The sequence below is a fragment of the Pleuronectes platessa genome, chromosome 23, assembly GCF_947347685.1.
Source record: "Pleuronectes platessa chromosome 23, fPlePla1.1, whole genome shotgun sequence".
In the NCBI taxonomy this organism is placed as follows: Eukaryota; Metazoa; Chordata; class Actinopteri; order Pleuronectiformes; family Pleuronectidae; genus Pleuronectes; species Pleuronectes platessa.
In genome coordinates, this window is record NC_070648.1 from 9,846,042 (window position 1) to 9,870,322 (window position 24,281).

At 43.6% G+C, this 24,281-nt stretch overlaps 1 protein-coding gene across 1 annotated transcript in view; it reads left to right on the forward strand.

The window, feature by feature from the left end:
- Positions 1-3,239: 3,239 nt before the first annotated feature.
- Positions 3,240-24,281, forward strand: part of sema4f (sema domain, immunoglobulin domain (Ig), transmembrane domain (TM) and short cytoplasmic domain, (semaphorin) 4F) — a 45,351-nt gene continuing 24,309 nt past the window's right edge. Inside the window, exons 1-2 of the mRNA XM_053416635.1 lie at positions 3,240-3,699; positions 3,790-4,026. Coding sequence (XP_053272610.1) covers positions 3,903-4,026 — 124 coding nt within the window. The 5' untranslated portion in view covers positions 3,240-3,699; positions 3,790-3,902. The remainder of the gene's footprint in view (positions 3,700-3,789; positions 4,027-24,281) is intronic.

Genomic DNA, 24,281 nt, shown 5'->3' on the forward strand with positions numbered 1-24,281 from the left:
TTGATAAATTTAGACAGACAGTCAGAGGGAGCAGAAAATGTGGGCAGATGCATCATGGGAGGTGGAAGGCATGATGGAAAATATAAGGGACATGGGGGCAGAGAGAGGCAGAGACACAAAAGATGGAGGGTATACTACATCTTGGGTGTAATTAGGGAAATGAGAGCTGTTAACTAAATTAGTGTTTTTATGCGTGGACCCACTGCTCCCAATCTCCCATCCATTTGTGACCCCCTCCTCTCTGACACACACAAACACACACACACACACACACACACACACACACACACACACACACACACACACACACACACTGGAACTGAATTAAAAAGCATGACAGCGTTAATTGCCTCCCAAGCAAATTGATCAGTCACAGATTTGCTTAATTTAATACAAAGACAGACTGCAGAAAAAATTATATTTTCATATTTCTGGACAAAGTCCTCCTGCGTCTGCTCTGATGTCCAAAAACAAGGTCAATGTCTCATCCCTGTGTGTGTGTGTGTGTGTGTGTGTGTGTGTTTGTGTGTGTCTTAGAGCTGATCAAGGAGCAACCCACTCGATTCCAAGCCATATAATTACATTTGCTGGAGTAGATGGCTTGTCAGTCTCTCCCCAGCTCTTTCCTCTGTCTGGTTTTCTTTTCTGTCGTCGTCCTCGACCTATTAAAATCCCCCTCACCTTCAATGTTCTCCAACTATTGGACTCACTTGCAAAACCTTTTGGCCTAACCCAGACTTTGGTTTGTCTGCCACACAAAAATGTGTACAAACATACTGTACATGCAAGCGTGTGCACATAAACTGTACACTCACAGAGTTGTGACGATGCATAAACAGGCACGCACACTGCAACCAAACATAAACCGAAGGAGTGCAGGGTCACGGATTGCAGCCTCCTTACATCAGGGTCTGAATATTAATGTGTGGTGACAGATAAGCAGCCATGGCAATCCCTTTCAGGCCATGCTCCTCGCTGGTTGGTGCTCGTGGTTAATCTATGCCAGTCTGAACAGCCAATTTATGTAAATGTTGTGCTTCAATTTCATCCAGTGTGTGTGTGTGTGGGTGTGTTTTTTGTGTGTGTGTGTGTTTGTGTGTCTGTGTGTGGAGTGGTTTGAAGGCTTCCATCAATTTGAACGTGTCCGTGCATCTCGAACCCTTGTTCACAGATATCTGGAAGGAAAATGATTTGGTAGACTTCCCCCAGTGCCCGTATTCTTCTTTGCATTGTTGTCTGGATTAGAAAATCCTCCTTTTTTGTATTTGCTTCACCTGTCCAGAAGTTAATGTCAACACTCTTTAGTTTTATCCCACATGGACTTCAGTTGGTCTAAACAATGCTTGACCCAGATGTGGATCTGAACCTCCACCCTGACACTGATGAATGTGCTCGCCTCCCAGAAGTCATGGGTGAAGGCAGGGTGGAGTTTTGCCAAAGCACCGGCAGCTCCAACTGCCTCAGCCATCACAAACGAATGAAGACGTCTATTGTGAATATGAGTGATGTTTCATCATTCAAAAGTCATTGGCCTCGTAAAGATGAGGCACGCACAGTGTGAGCTTAATCGGGCTCGATTAGAGAGGGCGCCACTCACTTCTTGGCTCTGTTTGGCTTTTTCTTTATCATCGCTCCCTCACCTCTGACCCCCGTCCTACTCCTTCCCCCTCTTCATCTACCAAATCCTTTAATCCCAGCTCCTCTGTGACCCCTCCTTTTTGTCCACGGGTTGGGGTACATGTCTGCACCCCCGCCCCGTGAAATTGGCCGGTTAGCGCTGCCAGCCATGCCGCTCTGCTCCCGGGAGAAAGAGAGGGAGGAAGTGGGGAAGAGGGTGTCCATTTTTCCTTCATCTTTTATGATGCTGCTGTGCGGCTGTGAAAACCCCCACCAAAGTTGCAAAACAGGATGGAGCAATTTCTAACTGGCTTTTTTAGATAACAGTGCGTCTTCACTTGCAGATGTGATTGTGTTTATTTATATTTTTGAGGCACTGAAGAAGAAATTGTCAGGACAAATGAACAGCACATGGCAGAAAACAAGCTCTCTGTGAGTTATTAGTGTGGTTAAGGCCTGGAGACCGTTGACCTCACATCTACTGTTTAATCATCTTTACTTTGGAAGCCCACCCCCCTTCTACCCATCAGCCCCACACACCACCTACCCCAACCCCCAAAACCACTATGTGAGATGACTTACAGATGGATTAAGAGCGCCATAACACAGAGTAAAAAGGGGGAAAGAGAGAACACGGATCAAAAGTAAAACTATAAGCAGGCTATTTTGAATGAAAATTGTTTAATTATGTGACACGGATATACAATGGATACTGTATGTTCCTGCATTGTCAATGGAAGGGAAATAAACAAGGCTATGATAGTGAGTTCAACAATAAAATCGATGAACAATGTAGTTACTGATTTGGTCTCATCTGTAGATTGCATGTAAAGATGGACAACAACTCCAGAAATTAAGCTAAAATATCCTGAATACTAACACCGCCATTATGCATTTTTGGACCCAGAGTCTGCGCTGTAGTGATTGGGGGATAGAGTGGTGGGAGTGCGATCCTATTGAAACATGCACTCGACCAATCATGAATCAGTCTCAGCTGTCAAATCATGACACATCTCACTGTTTTTGTAGCATCAAATTACTAATTAAAACTACCTAAAATGACAGAAAACGCCAAAAATGTATATTTTGTGTACTTTGAATTTTTTGTCTGCTCCATATCTCATCCACCAATTTAGCCGAAAATGCCCCGTTTGAGAAGCAGTCATGCCATCCATCTATCACAGTGAACGATCTCACCATTTCTGCAACACTATATAATAAATGATGATCATGTAGTCACTTGGGGAACATTAGGTTAAACATTTCAGAGTTAATGCTCAGGCCTACTCAGAATACAATGGCAGATGAATATTGTTTTTTTAATTCATTTATTTAACCACCTAATGTGTTTATCTCATTGTACAGCACAATAGGAACTTTTACAGGATATAATCACACATTTAAACCTAAAGGACCACACTGCCGATCATTACCACACATGAAATACAAAGATATTGTAAAGAACCACGCCAGATAGAAAACATCACCGTGTGCTTTAAATGCACCTGTCCCTTCGTGACGTCATCCGTTTACCTGTTGCCATCCCCTTTCCTCTCGCGCTGCTTGTTTTCCGGAAGGCGGGGCCGCGCGAGACGCTTGTCTTTCACTCGGTCTGCGCTCGCGCTCCCACATCCGTCAACCTCCGTATCACCGAGCGGCCGTGCAGCAGCGCGCGCTCCCTGTTTGTGTTTTTACGCGGATTTAAACGTGATTTTTTTTTTTGTAATACTTATTTCGCTTTATTGTATATTTTCCTTGAGGGTTTTAAAGTGGTATAAGCGGGCGGACGTTCGTTGATACCAGCGGGACAGAGTCAGCGACACCGGGGCACAGAGCGTGGAGAGCCGGGCTTATTCTAACCCAGGACACCGGGACGTTTATTCGTGCACCAGAGGACTCCACTCTTCCAAGACTTTGACTCACAGTTTGTGCTGAATACACCGAGAATCTCGCTGTAATAATGAACCTCCTGCTGTTCGGCAGGTCGCCTTTCCGTAGAGGATAATACGAGCCTCAGCTGCGCGGAGCGGATGCATGCGCGTCAGTGTGAGCTTTGTGCAGGCTGCAGCTCCAGGAAAAAGAGTAACTGAGAAACAGATTAAAGATATTCAACAAGCATTTACTGCATTTAGAAACAGCCACTGCAACTTATTCGCTTCTATCTTCTTGGAGAAACCCGTGGAGCCAAGGATCAGGATGCACAGTAGCTGAGACTCACCAGACTGGGACTTTGGTGTTGGAATCAGATCGGAAGGCATCTCCAGCTTCCCCGTCCGGACCGGGACATGGGCCGAATCAGGGTGACTAGTGACGGGGCGATGCTGATCATGCTCTCGGTGCTGTGCTTGCTCTCCGGAGCCTCCTGGGCTGCGACCCTGAGCGGACTGGAAGGCGACTACAACCTGCAAGGTGAGGGCAAACAAAAACTCAGTGCAGCGATACGTGAGTGTGTGTGCGTGTGTGTGTGAGAGAGATAGTGTATGACAGTGGTGAGGCTGAGTGTGTTATTTGAATTTTAAATTTTTTGCAAGTGTGTCAAATATCATCTATAATCCTAGTGGAGTAACACCTGCACCTTTAGTGGACTTTGCATGTTGTCTAAGATTATTTAACCGCATGCACACCCGTCAGAGTGTGCACAAAATAATGCGTAATAAGCTTTTGCATGTATTTTGCACAAACCCCAAATCTGCAGGTCTACGCACTCAGAGCGCAGGTTCACAGGGCTGCCCTCTGCCTTTTATTGCAGCTTGATAGATGGTGGTGTTGGCGAAGCAAGCAGGTGCCAGACTTGTTCTACCTAAACGCCAACAACAAGTGCACAGACCCGGGCACAAACACCGGGCTGCTGGTTCATCCAGACACGTAGCAGTGTTCAAAATTAAAGGGACAGTTCTGTGAAATGCGTTTCTCTCTGGAGGGATTGATGCGTGTGGGGAAATATATCTTTTCATTTGCTCTGATCTGGGGGAAGGCAGAGGTCAGGATCAGCAGCTCTGTAATCAGCCTCTTGCTCCAGGACACTTCAGCAGAGTGGACACATGGGCTTAGATAGAACAGGGACTTTAAATACATCACAAAATTCAATCGTAGTGAAAAGCAGCTTTGTGCATCAGCCATACGCAAAAATGTTAAGTGGAAAAATGATGAAGGGGACCAGACACATATTTTTGGACGGGCATAAGTCCGAGGGAATGGAAGAGGAGCTGGGCTCTGAAACAAGCCCCCTCTTTGTGGCCACCAGGGTCAGAAGCACAGACTTGCAAGCCGCCTTGTTTTCTTCAAACTGACTGACAGTTCAAATGGAAAGCATAGAATGAGAGGAGACATCCATCACAACAAAATAATAAGAAGCTTATGAGGCAATATTCACACAGAGCTATGTGTTGATCATTTGGAGATTGGACTGCAGCCGGTGTGAGTGTGTCTGTGAATCGCTTTGTTTGCTGGATAATAACCATCTATAATATCATTTGACCCCTATTTCTTCCTCCACGCTTTTCTTTTTTCATCCCTATTTCAGCATTTTGTGCCCTACTGTTTTTTCCCCTCTACTCCACCATGTGATGGTGTTTACACCCAGATGCAGCGAGGCAGAAAGATTTAGAGGTTGCGTCACTTTGTCCATTGACCATTAGCCTGCACTCCAGTCACCTGACTGTATTAACGGGCTTTGCTCCACCGCTGCACTGTACAGCAGAACTTATTGTGCTGTAATCCTTCGCATTTCTCTGACTGACTTTCATCGCAGCACTGACTCGAGATGGTCCCTGTTTGCCGTTGCTTTACTGGATGAATGCAGTGTTTTGTTGGGTCGGATCCACTGTCTCTGAGTGTCCTTACGCAACTGTGGCCTGTGGCACGCTGGCCCCATGATAAATACAGTTGGAGCGAGTTCAAACAAACAGCAATGAGACGGAGACGGAGACGCACACATCCAGATATGATGCCCCACTTAGCAGCGGTTTCATTAATTTTCCTTTAACAATTGGAGAAGAAGAAATGCATCAATATTTTGAATTTCACGTGGCGTCATTGTTAAGCCAGAGACACGCATGACTCAAATCACAAACAACATTGAATACCAGTTCACCTAAAAGTTCCTGCAGGGTGTGTGTGTGTGTGTGTGTGTGTCCATGGGTGTGCATGCGTCTGTGTGACGATCTCCTAGGTGTAACACTGGAGTTGTTATGAGCAACTGGTAATGTGATTTGTGTGTGTGTGTGTGTGTGTGTGTTTGTTTGTGTCAAGCTTGGTTTGTAAGTACAGCCACATCCGAGTGGCTCTCAGCACCGAGTGTGGAAGGCACTTCTGCTCCCTCGACCCCAGAAACTCTGACATCGATTGTGACCAGAGGGTGAATCCCGTTGAGTTTGGTGATAACCTGTCTTTACAGCTTGCATTACCAATAGGCCAGATCATGCTCAGTCAGATACGGTTGCACCTGTACTTTAAAAAACATGTTAAATTTAGGTAAGACATGTAGTTCTCCAACAAAACATATTTTGCTCCGTGAAATATATGAAGTTAAGAGAAATTTCTTGTTTATTGTTTCTCACTCTCACATGTGAAAATGTTGTTCTGTTAAGATGTGCACATAATAACTAGTGGCTAATTAGACTGTCGCGGAATTGTTCCAGCTCTGTGGTTAAGTGTTTGGGGAGAAGTCATAAAACTGCTCGGCTGAAATTGCACGCTGCCTAATGATGTTACCATCAGAGTGTGGGATTTTAAATTCGAATAAGTCACGAGCAACCCTGCGGGGTGTCATAATTGTGCTTCTACCAATAATATGAACCTTAAAGCATCAAAACAAATTCATAAAGTACACCATTATATTTAGACATTTAAGAAAATTAAAGAAAGCATCATATTTATGTTCAAAATATACACGGTTGCTGTAATTTCTATTTTGAATTCCTGTGTGTTCATGAAACAAAACAAAACTTGACATGTTTTGTATTTCTGTGTGTGTGACGGGATCAGAGCGCGGCCTCTCTGCCAGCTCCAGTCAGTTCCACTGATCGCTCCAGCAGCTGTTTTAATGCCCCTCACATGAAACTCATTAGGGTGTCGGCCCACATGGGAGGTGGGCCCGGCTCCCAGTGGTGCACCGGCTGTGTGGCTCGGGGTCCATTTATGGTGAGGGAAAGAAGGGCTAGGTCTAATTTGATTAGCTTGGTTAGCTGGAAACTATGCAGATTCATAAGCGCTACGTTTCGCCCGAGGCCACCCAGTGTCTCTCCATGCTGTAGCACCTGCATGCGCAACCAAAACTATACTTTTTCTTTGTTTGCAGTCAACAGGAGCTTTGCAGAATCTCTATTCAAACATCTCTCCCTCCAGAAGCTCTCAATGATGGAGGTTTGATTCCTCTATTGTAGATACTGTTTTCATGCAAACATTTGTACTTGGCAAATGTGTGTGTGTGTGTGTGGGCGGGAGTCCCGTGTAACAAAGATGATCAAAGCAGCCTGGAAAAAAGTTATGTCCCTACATACTTTTGAATGGGGAGTGGGGCCAGAGACTCTGCTCTGTGCTCGTCATGAATTTGTTGCTCATCCCTGCTGATCAGTTTCATGGCTGGAATCATGTATGCCATCATGGGTATCTTGTTTGGATGAGAGGTTGAGTCGAAATGTTCTCATCGCTGCAGTGTTTCCATATCAGAGAAATACCCGGGGATTAGACCAGGAAGAGTGTAACCACCAACTGTCTTAACAGAGCTTTGCCTGTGAGAACACATGTGGACTTCAGTAGATTATGTGTTTGGGTTGAGGCTGCATTGTTGTCTCCCACCAGGGAATATGAAGTGGTACTGCAAAGACAAGAGAAGAGCCTTTTTCTTCTCTCTCTTCCCTGCGTCCTATTCTATCTTGTTCTTTGTTATTCCTCTTCCAGCCCCTCATCCCTCTCCAGCTCCTAAGTGTGGATGAGAGGGCCTGCTGGAATTGAGTGGTACCATGGGAATGAAGAGGCATCAGAAATGCTTTCAGGGCTTCTTTTAGTTTAGCCCGATAACCCCCAGGTCTTTGCGGGCTGGGGCTTGAGCGCATGATGGTAAGCTGCGTCATTTGAAAAGCCGCCCTCATATCTATAGCATATCTCTCTCACCTACACAGAAATACCACATCTGGTTACAAAGTTTCCATCATGACATTTGTGGTTGGTAGTCTCTGAGTCAAAATTTAGCATCTCTTTCCATTTCTTCTGTCTGTCTTACATCTCTGCCTTTAACCCGCTTCTTTATCTGCTTTAGCTCTTTGTGTTCTCTCCAAACTACCACTTTTTTGTTGTCTTTGTTGCTATCATGACTGACTCACTTTTCATTTTAGAAACATTGCCTTCAGACTTGCACTGAACTCCAGATAATCTCCTGACATTCTCCAGAGGGGCCAGGCTCCGGACTTTCTCTGGAGTTTCTGCGCAGGAAGTTTCTGTGTTGCTGAATCAGGAGAATCTCCCACCTCATTGTTTTAACTCTGGAGAAAGTTAGACTCAATTGTCCAGACAATCTCCCGAGTTTATGTCTGAAATCAGCTTCATGTTTTAAGAGATATTTTCAACTGAGGTCAAAATGAGTGAAATATTTTCCTACAAAAGGCGGAACTTTGAAAACAGATAGGAGGGAGAAGAATTGAAAAAAAAGAAGAATAAGAGGAGTACATTCCCAGCCGTCATCATCAACCTACAGAAAATATTCTCACACTCCTTCAGGCGTTCGTCAGCAGAGTTCATCAGCATCTCACACGCTTCCACTCATAATGCTCCCTCTGTGAAGTTCCGTCATTGCCCACGGTTCTGAGCATTACATTAGCAATGCGTACGTACATAGTTGTTCGTGCAGTGTCCCACGTTGTTTGTGAATGGTTGGCCCACACAGGCACTCCTGTGGCTGGAGCTTGTCACAGTTAAGGTCAAATCGAGTCAGACGTCAAAGGTCACACACTCACACACACACACCCACACACACACACAGTCAACGCAAGCAGTTGCCCTGTGTTGCGTTCCCAGGAGGATTTCATGACTTTGTGTCTTGGTGGCTTTTTCTCTCTGCGCTAATTTGGCATTTCTTATTCCACCTCATCTATTCCCGCCTAGAATGACAGCGCTGGATGGTTTATAATGCAAGACACTTGAAGGTCAATGACGGGGGTAGACTCATAGCGTGGGTGGGCTGCTAGAATTCTCCTCCGTCTTCATTCATTCCTCCCTCCCTCCCTCCCTCCTTCCAGTCTTGTTCTCACTCCCTCGTTCATAAAAATCTGGTGAAATGTGCTGCGTCATGACGTTGAGGCAGTTTGAGTATTCAGGGGTGGGGGTTTAGCACACAGGGCAATTTGTGTGTATTACCATCAGAGAGTTTTAGAGCCAGAGACTGCATTGTACACCTCAAGCATATCACAAACTCATTGGCATGCACCCCCCGCTTCTCGGCCCTCACCTCCTTCCTCCGTAGCCCTCTGTTGCGTGAAAATCCCATCTGATTTAAAGCAAGTTGAAACCAATTATAATGTGCTGAGAACCATTTTCAGCTTTTTAACACACGGGATACACTTAAGCCGTCGAATTTTCTTTTTTTCAACTTTTGCTCTATTTGATTCCAAGAGAAAGTGATGCTTTTTTTGAATTGTGTTTTAATCAAACCTGGACAGTCCCAGCGGCTTTATGAAATTAAAGTATTACTTCATGTGGTGAATGAGATTGAGGAGTCCTCCCTCAGAGGCCTCGCTGTTCAATACTGCTGACTGGTGTCTGGGGCCACCATTACTCACATTAATCAGGATTGATTTTATCGTTCACCAACTGAAGGTGACGGAAAATGGACGGAGAGGAGGTTGGAATTTAATGCTGTGACCCAAGAAAATAGGGGTGAAAAGCAGAAGAGGAGAGGATGAGATGAAAAGGAACAAAACAAGGTCAAGAGAACATTTAAAACCCATCTGATAAGATTCGAAAAGTGAGACAGAAACTAATAGTCATTGATGAAATAAGAAAGAGAGCATCATTGATCCGTCTAATTCAGGACAAACCCACAGAGACAGACAGGAGGCGATGGGCGGGACGGGTTAAAGACGAGGTCAGAGGTCCCGCACAAGGTCACCCTGTTCACATAAAGGTGCAGACAGCATCCACTAAGGCTGGGAGCATCTTCTGCCCTAATGCACACACAAAGACAAGGACACACACCAGACTGGGGTCACAATGAGACGCTCCTCCGAGAGTATGTGGAGGTTTACTGAGACTGATTGGAAGTCTGGAATCAACAGAAGTCATCAATCGATTGTAGCTGTCAGTCAGTGTCAGATGTGTGTGTGTGTGATTTTTCAGGTCATAGGGTGCATTCATTAATGGAAACACTTGAATGTGAAGGCATGTTCCATCTATTTGTGTTTTTACTACATTCCTAACACCAAAAAGAATTATGGATTTAATCAATAATGGAAGCAATTGAGATCATGAGGGCCTTTGTGTACATCTAAGGCTGATAATTTGAGTTTGGGTGTGTCTGTGCATGTGTGTGTGTGTGTTTTCTTGTTACATGACCTGTGTCAGCAGTAAGGTGAAGGAAGCAGTATGGGTGGGGGAGGAAACGCACTGATTGGTGACTGGTTTCCACATTTCAGTCGAGTCTCTGCCTGCAGGAGCTACAATTACATCCAAAGCTATGGACATGTGTTGTTTTCTTGCTGTTTGTGTCACAAGAGGTTGTGTTAAAAGGTGGACTGTGGACATTATGTGATGAAAGCACACACACACACACAACCTTTGCTGCACTGCGAGCAGTCAGCTTGTTCCAGAGTTGTGCCTGTTGGCATTTTTTCACCCTCAGTGACAGTTGGAAGCTGGAAGAAGCCACCGTGTGCAGACTGCTGAGTTTGAGTGCACAGGAAACGTCTCGCAAAGTTTCAGCTTAACTGCTTTCTTACAGTCCGAATATTTCTGTGCTCTAATTTAAACCCTCCCAAAGCATTTCACCTACAGGGACTGGGTCAAAGCTCATGCTACTTAACATTTTCAAAAACAGTAAATATTCTATGATTTACTTAAATTTAAATTGATTAACTCTTAGTATGGGGAAAAATTGCAGAATTAAATTCTGCTTTATTAACACTAGTGCAGTGCCGATTCACGTCTCATGGGCTGTTAGCTTGGCCATTGGTAATACTGCTTTCTTTCTGCTGCTTTCTTTCAAAAGTGACCTGCAGTAATGGAGCTGGCGCGAGCATAGACCGTCTGCAGGACTCAGTCTGCAGAACCCTGAAACCACCGCTGCTGCACAAATAGCTGTTCAGTGTGTGTGTGGCCCACCAGCACTTTATATCACGCTATTTATAAAATAATGTTATAAGTGAAATCGAATGCTCAACTATTAACACGTTTTTCTGCAATGGCGCTGACATCAACCTTTTGTCTCTTCTCCATCTTAACTCTCATACATGTAGTTTCCAAAAAATGGATCGCATCCTCTGATGGTTGTGAAAGTGGGAAACTGCACTAGGTTGCTTTCCAAGGCAGTTTCCAAAAAGCTCCAGGCTCCTGTTTGGGATGCTGCACCTCTACACAAAACCAGACGCTCAGTATACAAATGTTGTTTTTAAATAATACAAATTCCACATTTATTTAGTTATTGATTAAATTACCACAGCCTTAAAGGATAAAGGATATGTAAAACGAGCCCTTTGAAGCCCAGGTAGGCACAATCTAATACAACTAGCTTTGTTTATTTAACTATATGAGTTCTCCTCCAGCCTTTATATATTTACAGACGTAATAGTCAGGTGGTAAGACTGTAAATGTATGGGACACAGAGGTAATTACACTCACTCAGTCAGTGTAAAATTTCAACTTTCATCAGAACTGGACCATCAGGTGGAACCGGAACTCAAACACAACGCTCTTCGGTTCAAACCGGTTTCCCGTGAAAATAGAAACACGCTGGTAGTTAGTTCATTTACAGTTCAATGGAGCTGAGTGTGTGTGTCTGTGTGTGTGCACCACATGGTAACACACCTGGCCATAAAGTCAGAACTGAAACTCCCATTTGAAGCGCTCACACACACATTGTCTGCAAAGTTAAGCTGATTTATAGATCTACTAAAAAAGGATAAACTTTTGAGCCAGCCTGAGACTACTGTGCGTGTCTGGGACTGTGTGTGTGTTTGTGTATTGGACTCTGATATCTATTTCCTCTCAGTGTATTGTGCCCATTCTCACTTTGGCAGCCTAGTAAATCAAGCCACCTCTCTGCACTCCTTCTCCCTCACTCTTTTTGTGTTTGTGTGTGTGTCTGAGTGTGTGTTTGTGTCTTTTGGCAGTCTTGTTTGGCACATAACCATGAGGTCCATTTCTTCCTTGTGCTTACACACGCACACGCACACACCGACACACACACACAGACACACACACACACACACACACACATACACACACTCAGTAAGATGCTTGACAGTAAGGGCTTCCCTGCTGTTTCTACTTTGTGTTTATTGATTGAATCTTCCTCTGCAGATAGTTTCTTTGGTATTGTGTGTGGTTGTGCGTTTGTTGGTCAGTTTTTAAGCACATATTGACTTATGCTGTCTCTCTCTTTGATGTCTCCAGGACTTGTTGATCTCCAGCTCTTCTCTTTTGTTTATTTTATCTTCCTCTTTTGGCATATTGATCTTCTGTCTCATTTTTTTTCCCGGCTTGGCGTGTGTGTGTGTGCTGGTGCTGTTGAGGAAAGCAGAGCAGCATTAGGAACCTTAATGGCAGGAAACAGACTAGTGTTAACACAAAGGAAAAAACTGTCAGAACCCCCCTCAAGCACACACACACACACACAACTATGCACATCTAGACAATTACATATAATATACCCACACTCACAGGTGTAGAAACCAACACACACATCCAAACACTTTATACACAATGTCTTTTTAAAAGTTTATGTAATAAGCTCGAGTTATCAAAACATTACCTGCTTGTACAGTATTCTACTAATTTTGGTGTGTGTGTGTGTCTGCGTATATCTGTGTATGTATGTGTGTGTGTGTGTGTGCAAACCTCTCATTAAAATCCCCCCTCTGTGTCTCCCTCTCCCTCTCTTGCCGTCCCCTCTCTCCTTCCCTTGCCGCCCCTTGGTCTCTCTCCTCTGCTCTCTTTATTGTGGTTTCTTTTAATTGGAGTCTGAGGCGGTAATTACAGGGAGGGAGGGAGGGAGGGAGGGAGGGAGGGAGTCTGGGAGAGTAGGAGGAGCGGGAAGAAGGAGGCAGGATGGAGGGAAGGAGGGAGGCTTAAGGAAGACGTGAGGAGAAGGAGGAGGAAGAAACAGGAGGGTTGCGATGAAAGAGCTGCAGCAGAGAGATGAGAGAGGGGAGACACCTTTGTAAGAGCAGCAGTTGTTTCCTCAACTGAGTCCCGTTGACTTCAACTTCTTCTCTTACTACACACAGAGGACATCAACACTACTGTGGGTGAGATTGGTGCGCACTACAGTTTGGAGCTTACACTTTCTATTCAAGGTTGTGTGTAGGTTCAAAAAATGCACCTTTTTCTGAATAGTTGATTAGTTAGTGTCATTGGGCCCATTCAGTTGACTTGCACACAAGCACTTGACGGTGGCCGTGCATGTTGCTTGGTGCTGACTCTATCACATAACGACAATGATCACAGTTTTCATGCTTGGGAAATACAACATAGCTGCCTTTCAAGCTAACGTGCCATCCTAGCTGTCAATGCAGCTCTAAACAAGTGCATAGGAAATAAAATCACACTCACAACCAGATGAACACACACCAGGTCTCCGTTGCTGCGTGAAAAGTTGAGCTCTGGTCAACTTCTGCCATACGCCCCCACACCATACGGCGCAATAGAGCCACTATGTAGTTCGGCACCACATGAAGTCACCCCATCTAAAGTGAATGAGCCGCGCCTGGTCAAACCTCCAACACAAACGGGTGAGGTCCTGGTGCACTGTTTTAATGTTTTTTCCTCCGTGAACTCTGATGTCATTCGAATGTTCCACATTGTTTGCACTGTATAATCTGAGTTTCTTCTCCACAAATTCCAAGCCATCTGGCCTGTTGAAGCTGTCTGCACACAGATAAACACAGACGGGGAAACACAGTCGAGGTTCATCTCCCTGAGGCTTGTGTGCTTTTTGAAATCAAGCTCCCGACTACTCACTTTCTTTACCCTCATTTGTTTGTGTCAGTCTCCTTTTCTCAGCCTGTCTCTCTCTTTGTCTTACTTCATCTATAGCATTTTGCTCTCCTGCAGGGAGTAACCTGTGTTAAATGAGATACAGTAGCTGCCCCTCCTCTCCCCGCTCTCTGAGACACACACACACACACACACACACACACACACACACACACACTGCAGAAAGCCAGCCACCCTGTAAGGATACATTAATGCTGATCCACATTATCATAATTGAGGTGTCTGCTGAGCCTGTATTTGTACTTTATGCATGTGTGTGTGTGTGTGTGTGTGTGTGTGTGTGTGTGTGTGTGTCCAGGGGGAATACAGAAAGCGAGAGAGATGGTCTTTAGAGCCAGACTGACACCATACTTTCATCTTTTAGCTTAACATTACAATGGAAGACAGGCCCCCTAAAATGTGTGTGTGTGTGTCTGTGTGTGTGAGGCAGGAAAAGCCATTATCACACTGATCTAGAGAGCATGTCAGAACAACAAACCCTACACAGCAGCCTCATAGATGTAGATGGTGGCATCTCGGTAGGAATACAATAACTGAACCTTTGTTTTGAATAGAAGAGAGTGGAGAACAAAGCTCACACAGTCACTCTAGATAGATAATTACATAAAACATTGTGTATGATAAGTCCACAAAATAAATGATGCATATAGTTCACCGCCCCGGTCATAGTGGCGATGTATCTGCAGACTAAAAACGTTTTAATACAGTTTACCTTTTACGATCTGTGAAATCAGACACAATGTGAAACAGTGGGCCACAGATCCATTTGTGATTAAAAGTTATAATTAACCATAGCCTATGACATCATACCACAGAGTGAGCAGTCAGATGGCACCATGACATCACAGCGGTCTGCATCTTGGCCGATCTCATCAGCTTAAGTGCTTTTATATAATGCCGCCCTTGTCCACATGGGACACAGTGAAATCCCAGCAGTGCAGATTAGATTAATATCCTGCTGCCTGATACCTATAAGGCACTGAGAAAATGTGGCTAATACATATCAGCATGTTGGACATGTGACTGCACAGTTATGTAAGATCCTATCTTATTTCACATTTCCTCACTGTGAAAGAAAAAGACAATTATTATCAGAATGATAAATGATGTTAACTCTGGTGGATCAGTCATGTCAGTGCTAACAAGCATAAAGCCCAGGTTTAAATCAAGAGGTAAACTGATTGATAATTAGTTTGGTATTTTAAAGTACACAATCTGGGGTGAAATTAAGTAGTGCCTTAAATGCAAATCAGACATACGGTCTGTTGTGATAATCAATTAATGCAACTTAATACTACTACTACTAGCCATTTTACATGATCTTTATTGGATGAAAAGGAAAATAACATGTGGAGTTTACTATTTATCACCTTTTTGTATTACATAACTGTCGGACTACTGTATTAAAAGCTAGTTCTTCTCTTTTCTTCTGCACTGATTTAAATGTGGAGCTTTATCCAGGCTTTAACAAAAGCCTTCACCAGTGTAAATTTAGTAAATGGAGGTCTTCATCACTCAATAGAACTGATCGAGAGCTGAATGGACAGCAATCTGTTAATGGGCCTGTGTTATGGTGTAGAGCCAGCACAAACAGGGAACTGAATGAAAGGCCTTAAGGCATTAAAGCCACTAAGAGGTGATGAAGACTTAACCCCCTCAAACATATGGGTTAGGTCAAACTATGTGTGTGTGTATATATGTGTGTGCGTGCTTAAGAGGGAATTTAGTGACATCTGCTAATAAGCTTGTAGTTTGGAACCTAATGGGAATTACTTTTGTGATGAGACGTGTGTGCGCGTGTGTTTGTACATTGGTGATAATGTGCATTTGGTTGTTAGCTACTTTATGAAACTAATGGCGTGTTAATATACTGATTATGATTGTCTGAGTCATAATACACCCAGTCTCCCACATGCACACATCCAGCTTTGTGTGGAAATTATTGGCTGTGTGTGTGTCTGTGTGTGGAGGCGTTTATGTGCAGCGGAAGTGTGTGTGTGTCTGAGAGAGAATAGGAAGTCTACAGCAGTTAGTTGACCCAGCTACACACATGTCAGAAAACACACACAGTAGGTAAAACTATTAGGTTTGTAACGTCTCTGATTGTGTTATGTGCCTCAACAGTTCAGAGTTGATGAAAGATTAACTGTATTAGTGGCTTATTATACGAACACAGGGAGCTCTTCTGTACCTACTTGTGCAAACACCCTTCTTAACACCAAGTAATGAGCAGCACTGTCTCCTGTATTGTATAACGAGGCTTTTGCACAACCAGTTTTCCACGCTGCAGAAGTCTTGCTCATGCCATATTAAAACAGGGAGCGCAAACGTGGAAGCTAAAATAAAAAAAAAAAATCTGAAAAGCAGCTTTACTGAGGGATATTGTGGAAAAGAACATATATATTCTACAGTTAAGTGCGTTATATGCTTATAAGAGTAAACAAGTTGAACCCACAACAAAGAATAAGAGACAGATATTTTCTTTTCTGTTGAGCTGGTGAAAGTCTTTATAGGATAATGTGTGATGCTGCTGGAAAAAAGGTTCTTCTCAGTATCATCCTTTTTCCCTCATATTCAGTGCCAAGTAACAGCACCATGGCAAAAATATGCCCACATGTGGTTCCACCATGTTTTCCCATCATTTGGGTGCATTAATACTGTTTACATTAGGCCTGCGTGTACTTAATAGCATACAGGCTTATGTGTGTTGTTTCATATACAACGCTCTGTGTCCAACCATGCACATTTTTGTATGTATTCTTATATTATAAACACGTCTTTTTTTAGTTGCAGTGATGTCAGCTGAAGGGGAAAAGTGGGGGTGCGGCCTTTTAGCATTGAAGGCTCAGCTCCATTAATAACCTCTATAAATGTCAGCGGACACAATATAGTGGTACGAGCTAGAGAGGTGAAGGTAACATGCCAGCTGAAGGTTGTGTTAAAGATTCACCCGCTGAAATTAGAAGTTCAGTCGGTGCACAGAGATTTACAGATTTAACCGTTCTCAGGTTCAGTATTTAGAGCAAACCAAAGCTCGTCTTTGAAATGATTTAGGGACAGTAAATGAGATCAGTTTGCTTGGGACAGTTCTTACCCATCGTCCAGAAAGCTGGACGATGTGGCTCCACTTACATGGAGGAGACAGGATTTATGAACTCTGCTGCAGCCGACCACCAGGTGGCGATCAAGATGATTTGGCTTCTATTTTGGGAGCTGTCATGTAATCTTGTACAGTTAAATTCCAGCTTCATGTTCCTTGGGTTGTTGACAGACTGGTCTTGTTTTTGACTGCTTCTCTTTCATTAGTGTACATGCACGCTCCCCAGGTCACGTTGAACATCCCACTGTAGGTTTGTTTGGTTTAGTCGGCCCGACTGGTTTGCATTATGAATAGGCAGTGAGTTTGCATGTCATCACTGCTGCAGTTCAAACAGACGCCCTGAGAGACTCGCAGCAAGAGACAGAGCAGTTGTCAGCTCTGTTTAAAAATCTAACACCAACCACAATTTAGTATGCTTCCAATTGTTTTCGTTACCATCTCAAGCAGATGCTGGTTTTGTGCTGGAGGTGCAAAAGATGGTCCGGTTCATTGGAAACGGTCGTTTGACAAGTTGATAAAAAATTTAAAAAAAAGACCAAGTTCTCCATTTTAATTGCTTATTTGTGTGACTTCCTGACCGAAGGCTCTGGTTCTAAAAAAGCGATGTTAGTTGCAACAGATACTGAGCTGAATACAGAATGCGTTATGGACTAAGAGAAACAGGGAATGGGGGGACTGTGAGAGAGAGTTAATGGACCAGTCAATTATTCACTCCTAACCTTTTTTTTTACCAGCTGTTATTTTAGGCAAGCTTCAGTTGTGTGCTGAAGTGTGTGTATGCCTCCACAAGAGCCATACACACTGTATGATGAGTATTTGCATCCAATCAGGGTGTGAAGGGCTTCTTTTTTGAGGGACACATGAATGAGCCAGAATCCCACACTACAGATTTCAAACTGACCATTGTGCGACGTTTGGTGTTCATGCATAAAGTGTGATGGTTTGCACACACTGTTTTTCCTCAGTATTTTTGTCTTTGGGCCTTTGCTTATCTGTACATGTCTGTATGGGTGTGTGTCTGTCTGTGTGTGTGTGTGTGTGTGTGTGTGTGTGTGTGTGTATGTGTGTATGTGTGTATGTGTGTATGTGTATGTATGTATGTATGTGTGTGTGTGTGTGTGTGTGTGTGTGTGTGTGTGTGTGTGTGTGTGTGTGTGTGTGTGTGTGTGTGTGTGTGTGTGTGTGTGTGTGTGTGTGTGTGTGTGTGTGTGTGTGTGTGTGTGTGTGTGTGTGTGTGTGTGTGTGTGTGCTGATGGCTTGTCACCAGGCCAACTTGACCATTGTGAAGCATTCAGTGCTGTTGTATTGGCCTCACAGCTATCAACCACTGATAATGATGTCAAACAACACCCACTGCTAATGTTATGAAAATAACTTGGTAGACGAGAGAGGAAACTGTCGGCAATGAACCATTTATTTTTATACATGCTTAACTGAAAGTGGATTCTAGGACACATCCTTACAAGAGCATTCAATCCAGTATTTCTATGCTATAAAAGTATTCCACTGCTTTTAATAACGAATGTAACAATTTTAATAGTTAATAAAACATAGAAATAATTGTTCAAAGGTTATTTTCCGGTTAACCACGCACACATACGGAAGCTGATCAGCTGGTTAGGGTTCAGTTACAAGCCATTATATGAACAAAGCCTTCCTTGTTAGGTCAAACACACACAAACACACACACACACATAGGGAGATCTTGGCATTTGCCAGGAATGAGCTAAGGGTCATCAATCTTCCTTTGCACTGGGATAGACTGACCAAATTCACACACACACACACACACACACACACACACACACACACACACACACACACACACAAAGCTGGCAGGCACAAGACATATACTGAATAAAACTTTCTCTCTGGGAAATCAAGCCTCTTTTTCACTTCTGTTCACCATCTTTTGTTGTTAAGCCCCTCCCACCAGGTATGTGTGCACAAACAGGTGAAAACACTTGCATGTGAGTGTGTGTGTGTGTCTGCATGTGTAAATAAATAGACTTAGACAGGCTGGCCTATGCTGCTGGAATACTACTGATCTTGTTTGTCATCAATCATCATTTTGCACGTGCGAGAAGTTGTGTGTTGGTATGCCATTGTGTGTTATATAAGAAGGTGTTCTGCACAAACATAAATACAATCCAGAGCCACCAGATGGCTGTCTGGGTGCTGGACAGGGATTTTGAATGCTTGGAGCCCCTGTAGCAAACAAGAGGATTTGAGGTGTTTTTGTGATTATGGAGGCAGGGGGCAAAGAAGATTAAAATAGTTGATGCCGTCTTAAGGCTCATTGATTCTGCCTCTATGTACAAAAAGGGAGGGCAGAGTTGAGACCGTCTGAAAATGAGGAACATGGCGACAGTGGAGAAGCTCATGATGATGTACCTCTTAAGAAAAGGTTTGTCATCATTAAGACGCCTGTAGTTTCTCTCCAGCTTACAAAGTCTATCTTTCAAAAACATTCCGCCATCTCTTCCTCGTGTCTTTCGGTTGTCTGAACTATTAATTACACGCCCCCCCCCCCCCCCCCCCCCCAGTCATTTCTGTTTTCCATATATCTAACATTGAGCATAAACGAGCCCTCACTGTTGATGCTCAGGTGAGGCTTTTATCTTAGATGCATGGTGTATATAAGTATACCCAAAAAATGCAGGTGGACTGACCCTTGTGTCCATGGATGGAGGGATCAGGAATTAGACAGGCGAAAAAACAGTTTGGTCTTAACTTGAGGAAAATGAAAGTGGATGGGACAAGAGGAGCAAGATGAGAAACAAGGGCAGGAAGTCAAAAGAGCTGTCATGTCCCGTTGGCCAATGACAACCTGACAGAGAGGAGTTTTTCTTTTTTCTTTCACCCTCTCTCGTTGTCTCTCCCTTTGGGTTTAATCAAGCCGACAGTTGGTTCGACCCGATCCGGGGGGGAGATTTGTCATCAGCGGGCATTAATCTGTGTGACAGGGGCTTATTAGATGAGAGCGACCACCCCTGCTGGCTCCCACAGTGGATGGAGCCGGCCCTGTTAGAAGAGAGAGGTGGCTGAGGGGAAAGTCACAGAGAGGGAGGGCGGAAAGAAGAGAGATGGAGGTTTAAGTTGAAGAAACAACCTTTCTTTATCGGATATGACAGAACCAAAAGAGGCGATAGGAGGGAGGAATTTATTTTTATTCGCTGTGACATGACTGAAATTAAACGCACAAGAGATATCCTCTGACTCTATTCGGAAGGTCAACATCAATTAGACGTCAGTATAGCTGGTGCTGTCGATGTCAATATCACTACACTGCTCTCTGTGTGTGTTCTAAAGTATGTGCACATCTTGTTGTGTGCTTCTGTTGCCCAACCCCGACACACACTGTCCTCACACATGAATGACTGGTCTTTAGTGGCGATTACGTAACGGCACAGCGACTCTCCGGAGCTTTTGTTCCAGGCCAGCACAGCGTCTCCTCGGGCGAAGGGAGGATGTAATGAGTCTCATCCTTTCAATACTTTATAAAGTCCCAACTCCTGCTTCTATTTTTTCCTGCCAGCTGCAGCTAAGTGAGCTCCTTTCAGACGTCGGAAGTTATGGGCTGTGTACTTCTGCCGCAGACGACAACCGAGGGGATCGTGAATCTTCAAGCTCACGTTGTGATGCCGCACCGTGCTGACTCACTGCCGCTTGTGCAGAGCGTTAACACAAATCCGACCAGTCAGAGAGCCAACAGGATGATCTTTGGCACCGTAATGACAGCAGGGAAAGCAGGTTGAAGTAGTGCAGTACATTATAAAGTAAGACTTTATATTTATGATGGACACAACATTCAAGGGTGGACTTTCCTTTGGAGATAGCAGAGACAGAACGATAGGTCACCTTTTTAGGACCCATCACACTATTCTCCCGAACAGAAATGAGAACAAAATCCAGTGTTAAACATCTTGCTTTCCTCCAACCATGAATGCAACTAGAAATAAGAAAAGCTATAAACAAAAACATCAATCTAATATGTGGATTATAAGGAAGCTTTCACACCTAAGTAGTTTTGACGGTTCATTCATTTTCTCCATTCGGAAGGACTTCTACCAACCAAATAACCAAGTATAAGTAGACGCTCACATAGGAGATGACGACAGAAAGTACATGTCATACAAAAGTCTTAAATTAGCTCCTTTAATTACGATATGAAGCCAAAACCGACCAGAATAAAAAAAAAAAGTAACAAAGACATGAATCTTTGTTCGGACTTTCAGATCTGTAAATGCCCTTAATCACTGATCTTATAGACTGACTGACTTTAAAGGTGTGAGCACGAGTTCACAAGTTTTATATATTTCTTTTTAAACAAAGGTCTTAGTCATACAATAACTGACCTTCAGTTTACACTTTGGCATAGAGGAATCACCACAACCTTAAACTGTCTGTCTACTTCTTTCTCCCTCTTCCTTATCTGGTTTCTTGAAATGGCGAGAAGCTGGCAGGTTGTCAGTGATGATTGACACCCCACCCCCCACCAACATGCTGACCCAATTTTAGTCATGCTCACGCACTCACAAACACTTGCACACACACAGGCACACACACACACACACTGTAATCACTAAGGTTGTATAGAGCAGGTCCAGCGAATAGTGCCTGGAGACATGGGTACTCCATAACAGCCTGAAGGCAAGTGTAGTTTATGAGACTCTTCATCCCAGTTAAAATGTTATATATATCCGTGTGTACAGGAAACTACTGTGTCAATGCAGTTTTTGACCTAATCCATTTATATGTTTCCATTTAGTATGTTTAAAAATCTGATTTTGCAATGCAACCCCTCAGCCTTTTCATTTTATTTGTATTATCAGCAGCTCATTTGTTTTCTCTGTTCTTCTCATCACTAGCAGATCTTTGAGAGCTGTCCTCATCACAAGAGGACCTCATTTAGTCTTGTAAACTGTAACAGTCAGCATCTTCCAAGAACAGGATAAATAGCTTTTGTGTTTTCAGTGTTCGGCGTGGGCACAATCGAGCCACCTTACTCAATTTCTTAGAATCTGAGAGGGGCAGTTAACTGGAACTCCCGGTCTGTCTTTCCGAGGAATTTATTGCATCATCGTGGTTAATAACCTGAAGCAGAACTAAACACTTCTGCTGTCTGACATGTTTCTGTAGCCACACTGCTACCTTAGATTCAGTTCTACTTCCTGTTGCACATGGAAATGATCCAAAGCTTAACACCTAGCCACCTTTGTAAGTTCTTTTTTCCCTCACAACATGAAAGAGTGAAGTTCATAAAGCACAGAGGACACACACACACACACACACACACACACACACACACACATACACACATATTACCCTACACCCAGATTTTGCATAAATCTATCTGAGAGGTTTTCCTGTACTACCAAGTGTGTGTGTGTGTGTGGTTCCATTGTATTGGAGATGGGGTCAGGAAGGAAAAGCCCCGCCTCTTTACTTCCCCTCGTCGCCTAGAGTGACGGTGACGTCACAGCGGAGCTGGAGCTGCAGGGCATCGTGGGAAATGCCCCTAAGACCTCAGCCCATGAAGATTCACACAGGCGTGTACACAGACACATTCTCAACAATACACAAGTGTATGTGCGACCCCTAGAGAGAGGTAGAATAAGAGGAGAGGGAGACGGGTTAGGGAGCCGGACTCATGAAGTTAGAATCTCATCTTCCCACACGGGGGAATATTGTACCTATGTCAGCAATTTGTCATTTTGTGTGTATGTGTGTGTTGCTCACTGTGTGTGTGTGTGTCAGGGTGAGTGGTAGATAAATGGATGGGGTCAGCCGCTCTGACATGATTAATGACTCTGTTGTGTCAAGTGTGTATTCCTGTTTGTGTGTTGCCGTGTTGAGGCTCTCCTCAATCTGTACAGGTCAGGATTCGATTAACATTAATTGAAGTCCATTAAAATAAACTCTGCTGTTGTGCACAGTCAGCATCATCTACATCATCTACACTATCTACACACTCTATAAGATATGTGATCGATACACATTTTGGTGTGGATGAACCTTTGGTTATATACGTATCAGCTATCCGGTTAGATTCAGATGCATACAGCAACAGAGGAACTTTAGCGTAGTATAAACTTGCTGCAAAATATCAAACATTCAACTTTAAATACCTCACAATGTGGATTTTAAGAGGGTTATGTTTTTTGATCATTGGGTACAGTGACCTCTTGGATTCTGTTGGTATCCGGTTAGCCAGTTAGCTACTCTGCAGTTTTCTATCTTTGTTTTGATAGCGATACCACCAGCGGCCTAAGTTACATATTGTACCTACCTTTGAGCACATCTCTCAAATTTCCACAACCAGGCACATCCAGAAAAAACTCATTCAGCTGTTGAAAATGTTGGGTGCATTGGTGAGAAAATCAAAACAAACGTAAACATCATATCCGCTCACAACAGTCAACATCTCTGAATCGCATGTTCACTTATTTACAGCAAAGAGAAACATTTTCAAGCTCTTTAAATGTGCATTACACACAAGTTGGAGTGCAGCAGAATAATTGTGAAAAAAATAAAATGGTGAGATGTCTACAGTGATATTATAATCAAGAGGAAGACATAAGCATGCAACCATTGGATTGTATAATGCTTGTGAGTATGGGGGAAGGTAGGTGCTTATGGTTAATTCCAGCTTCACAAGTGAAACCCACCATCCATCAAACACATCCGTGTGTAAGTGCATGTCAGAACGGTACATCTGATCGTTTGTCCCTTTCTCGCTTCCTCTCTACAAGTGATATTTTTTTAAATGTCAAACCTACATTATCTGGACCCCGCAGGCGAATGTAGGATTTATATTGCGTAGTGTGTGTGTGTGTGTGTGTGTGTGTGTGTGTGTGTGTGTGTGTGTGTGTGTGTGTGTGTGTGTGTGTGTGTGTGTGTGTGTGTGTGTGTGTGTGTGTGTGTGTGTGTGTGTGTGTGTGTGTGTGTGTGTGTGTGTGTGTGTGTGTGTGTGTGTGTGTGTGTGTGTGTGTGTGACATCAGTATCTCTCATAGCAGAACAGACTAAAGCAGAATGTCCTAAAAGGGTGTCGGAGACAAAAAGCTAAGTGACTTTTGGAAACAGTTCTCACTGAGCATGTGCAGTGCACACAGGCAATAAATGAAAGAGCCGTCATGCTCTTCAACCAGCACATGCGGGAGTGGAAAGTATTGATTATTGGTCAGGCATTAATTATTTGAGGGTGAGAGAGATAATGTCAATCTATTGATTAATGGGATTACCGAACATGTATGTTGTATCTTCAGTCTCCAGTTCATCGTTTACCCATATACTGTCGGTACACGACTGTTGATGAAGCCTTTGGTGCAAATAACAAATGCATATGTTTGTCACTTT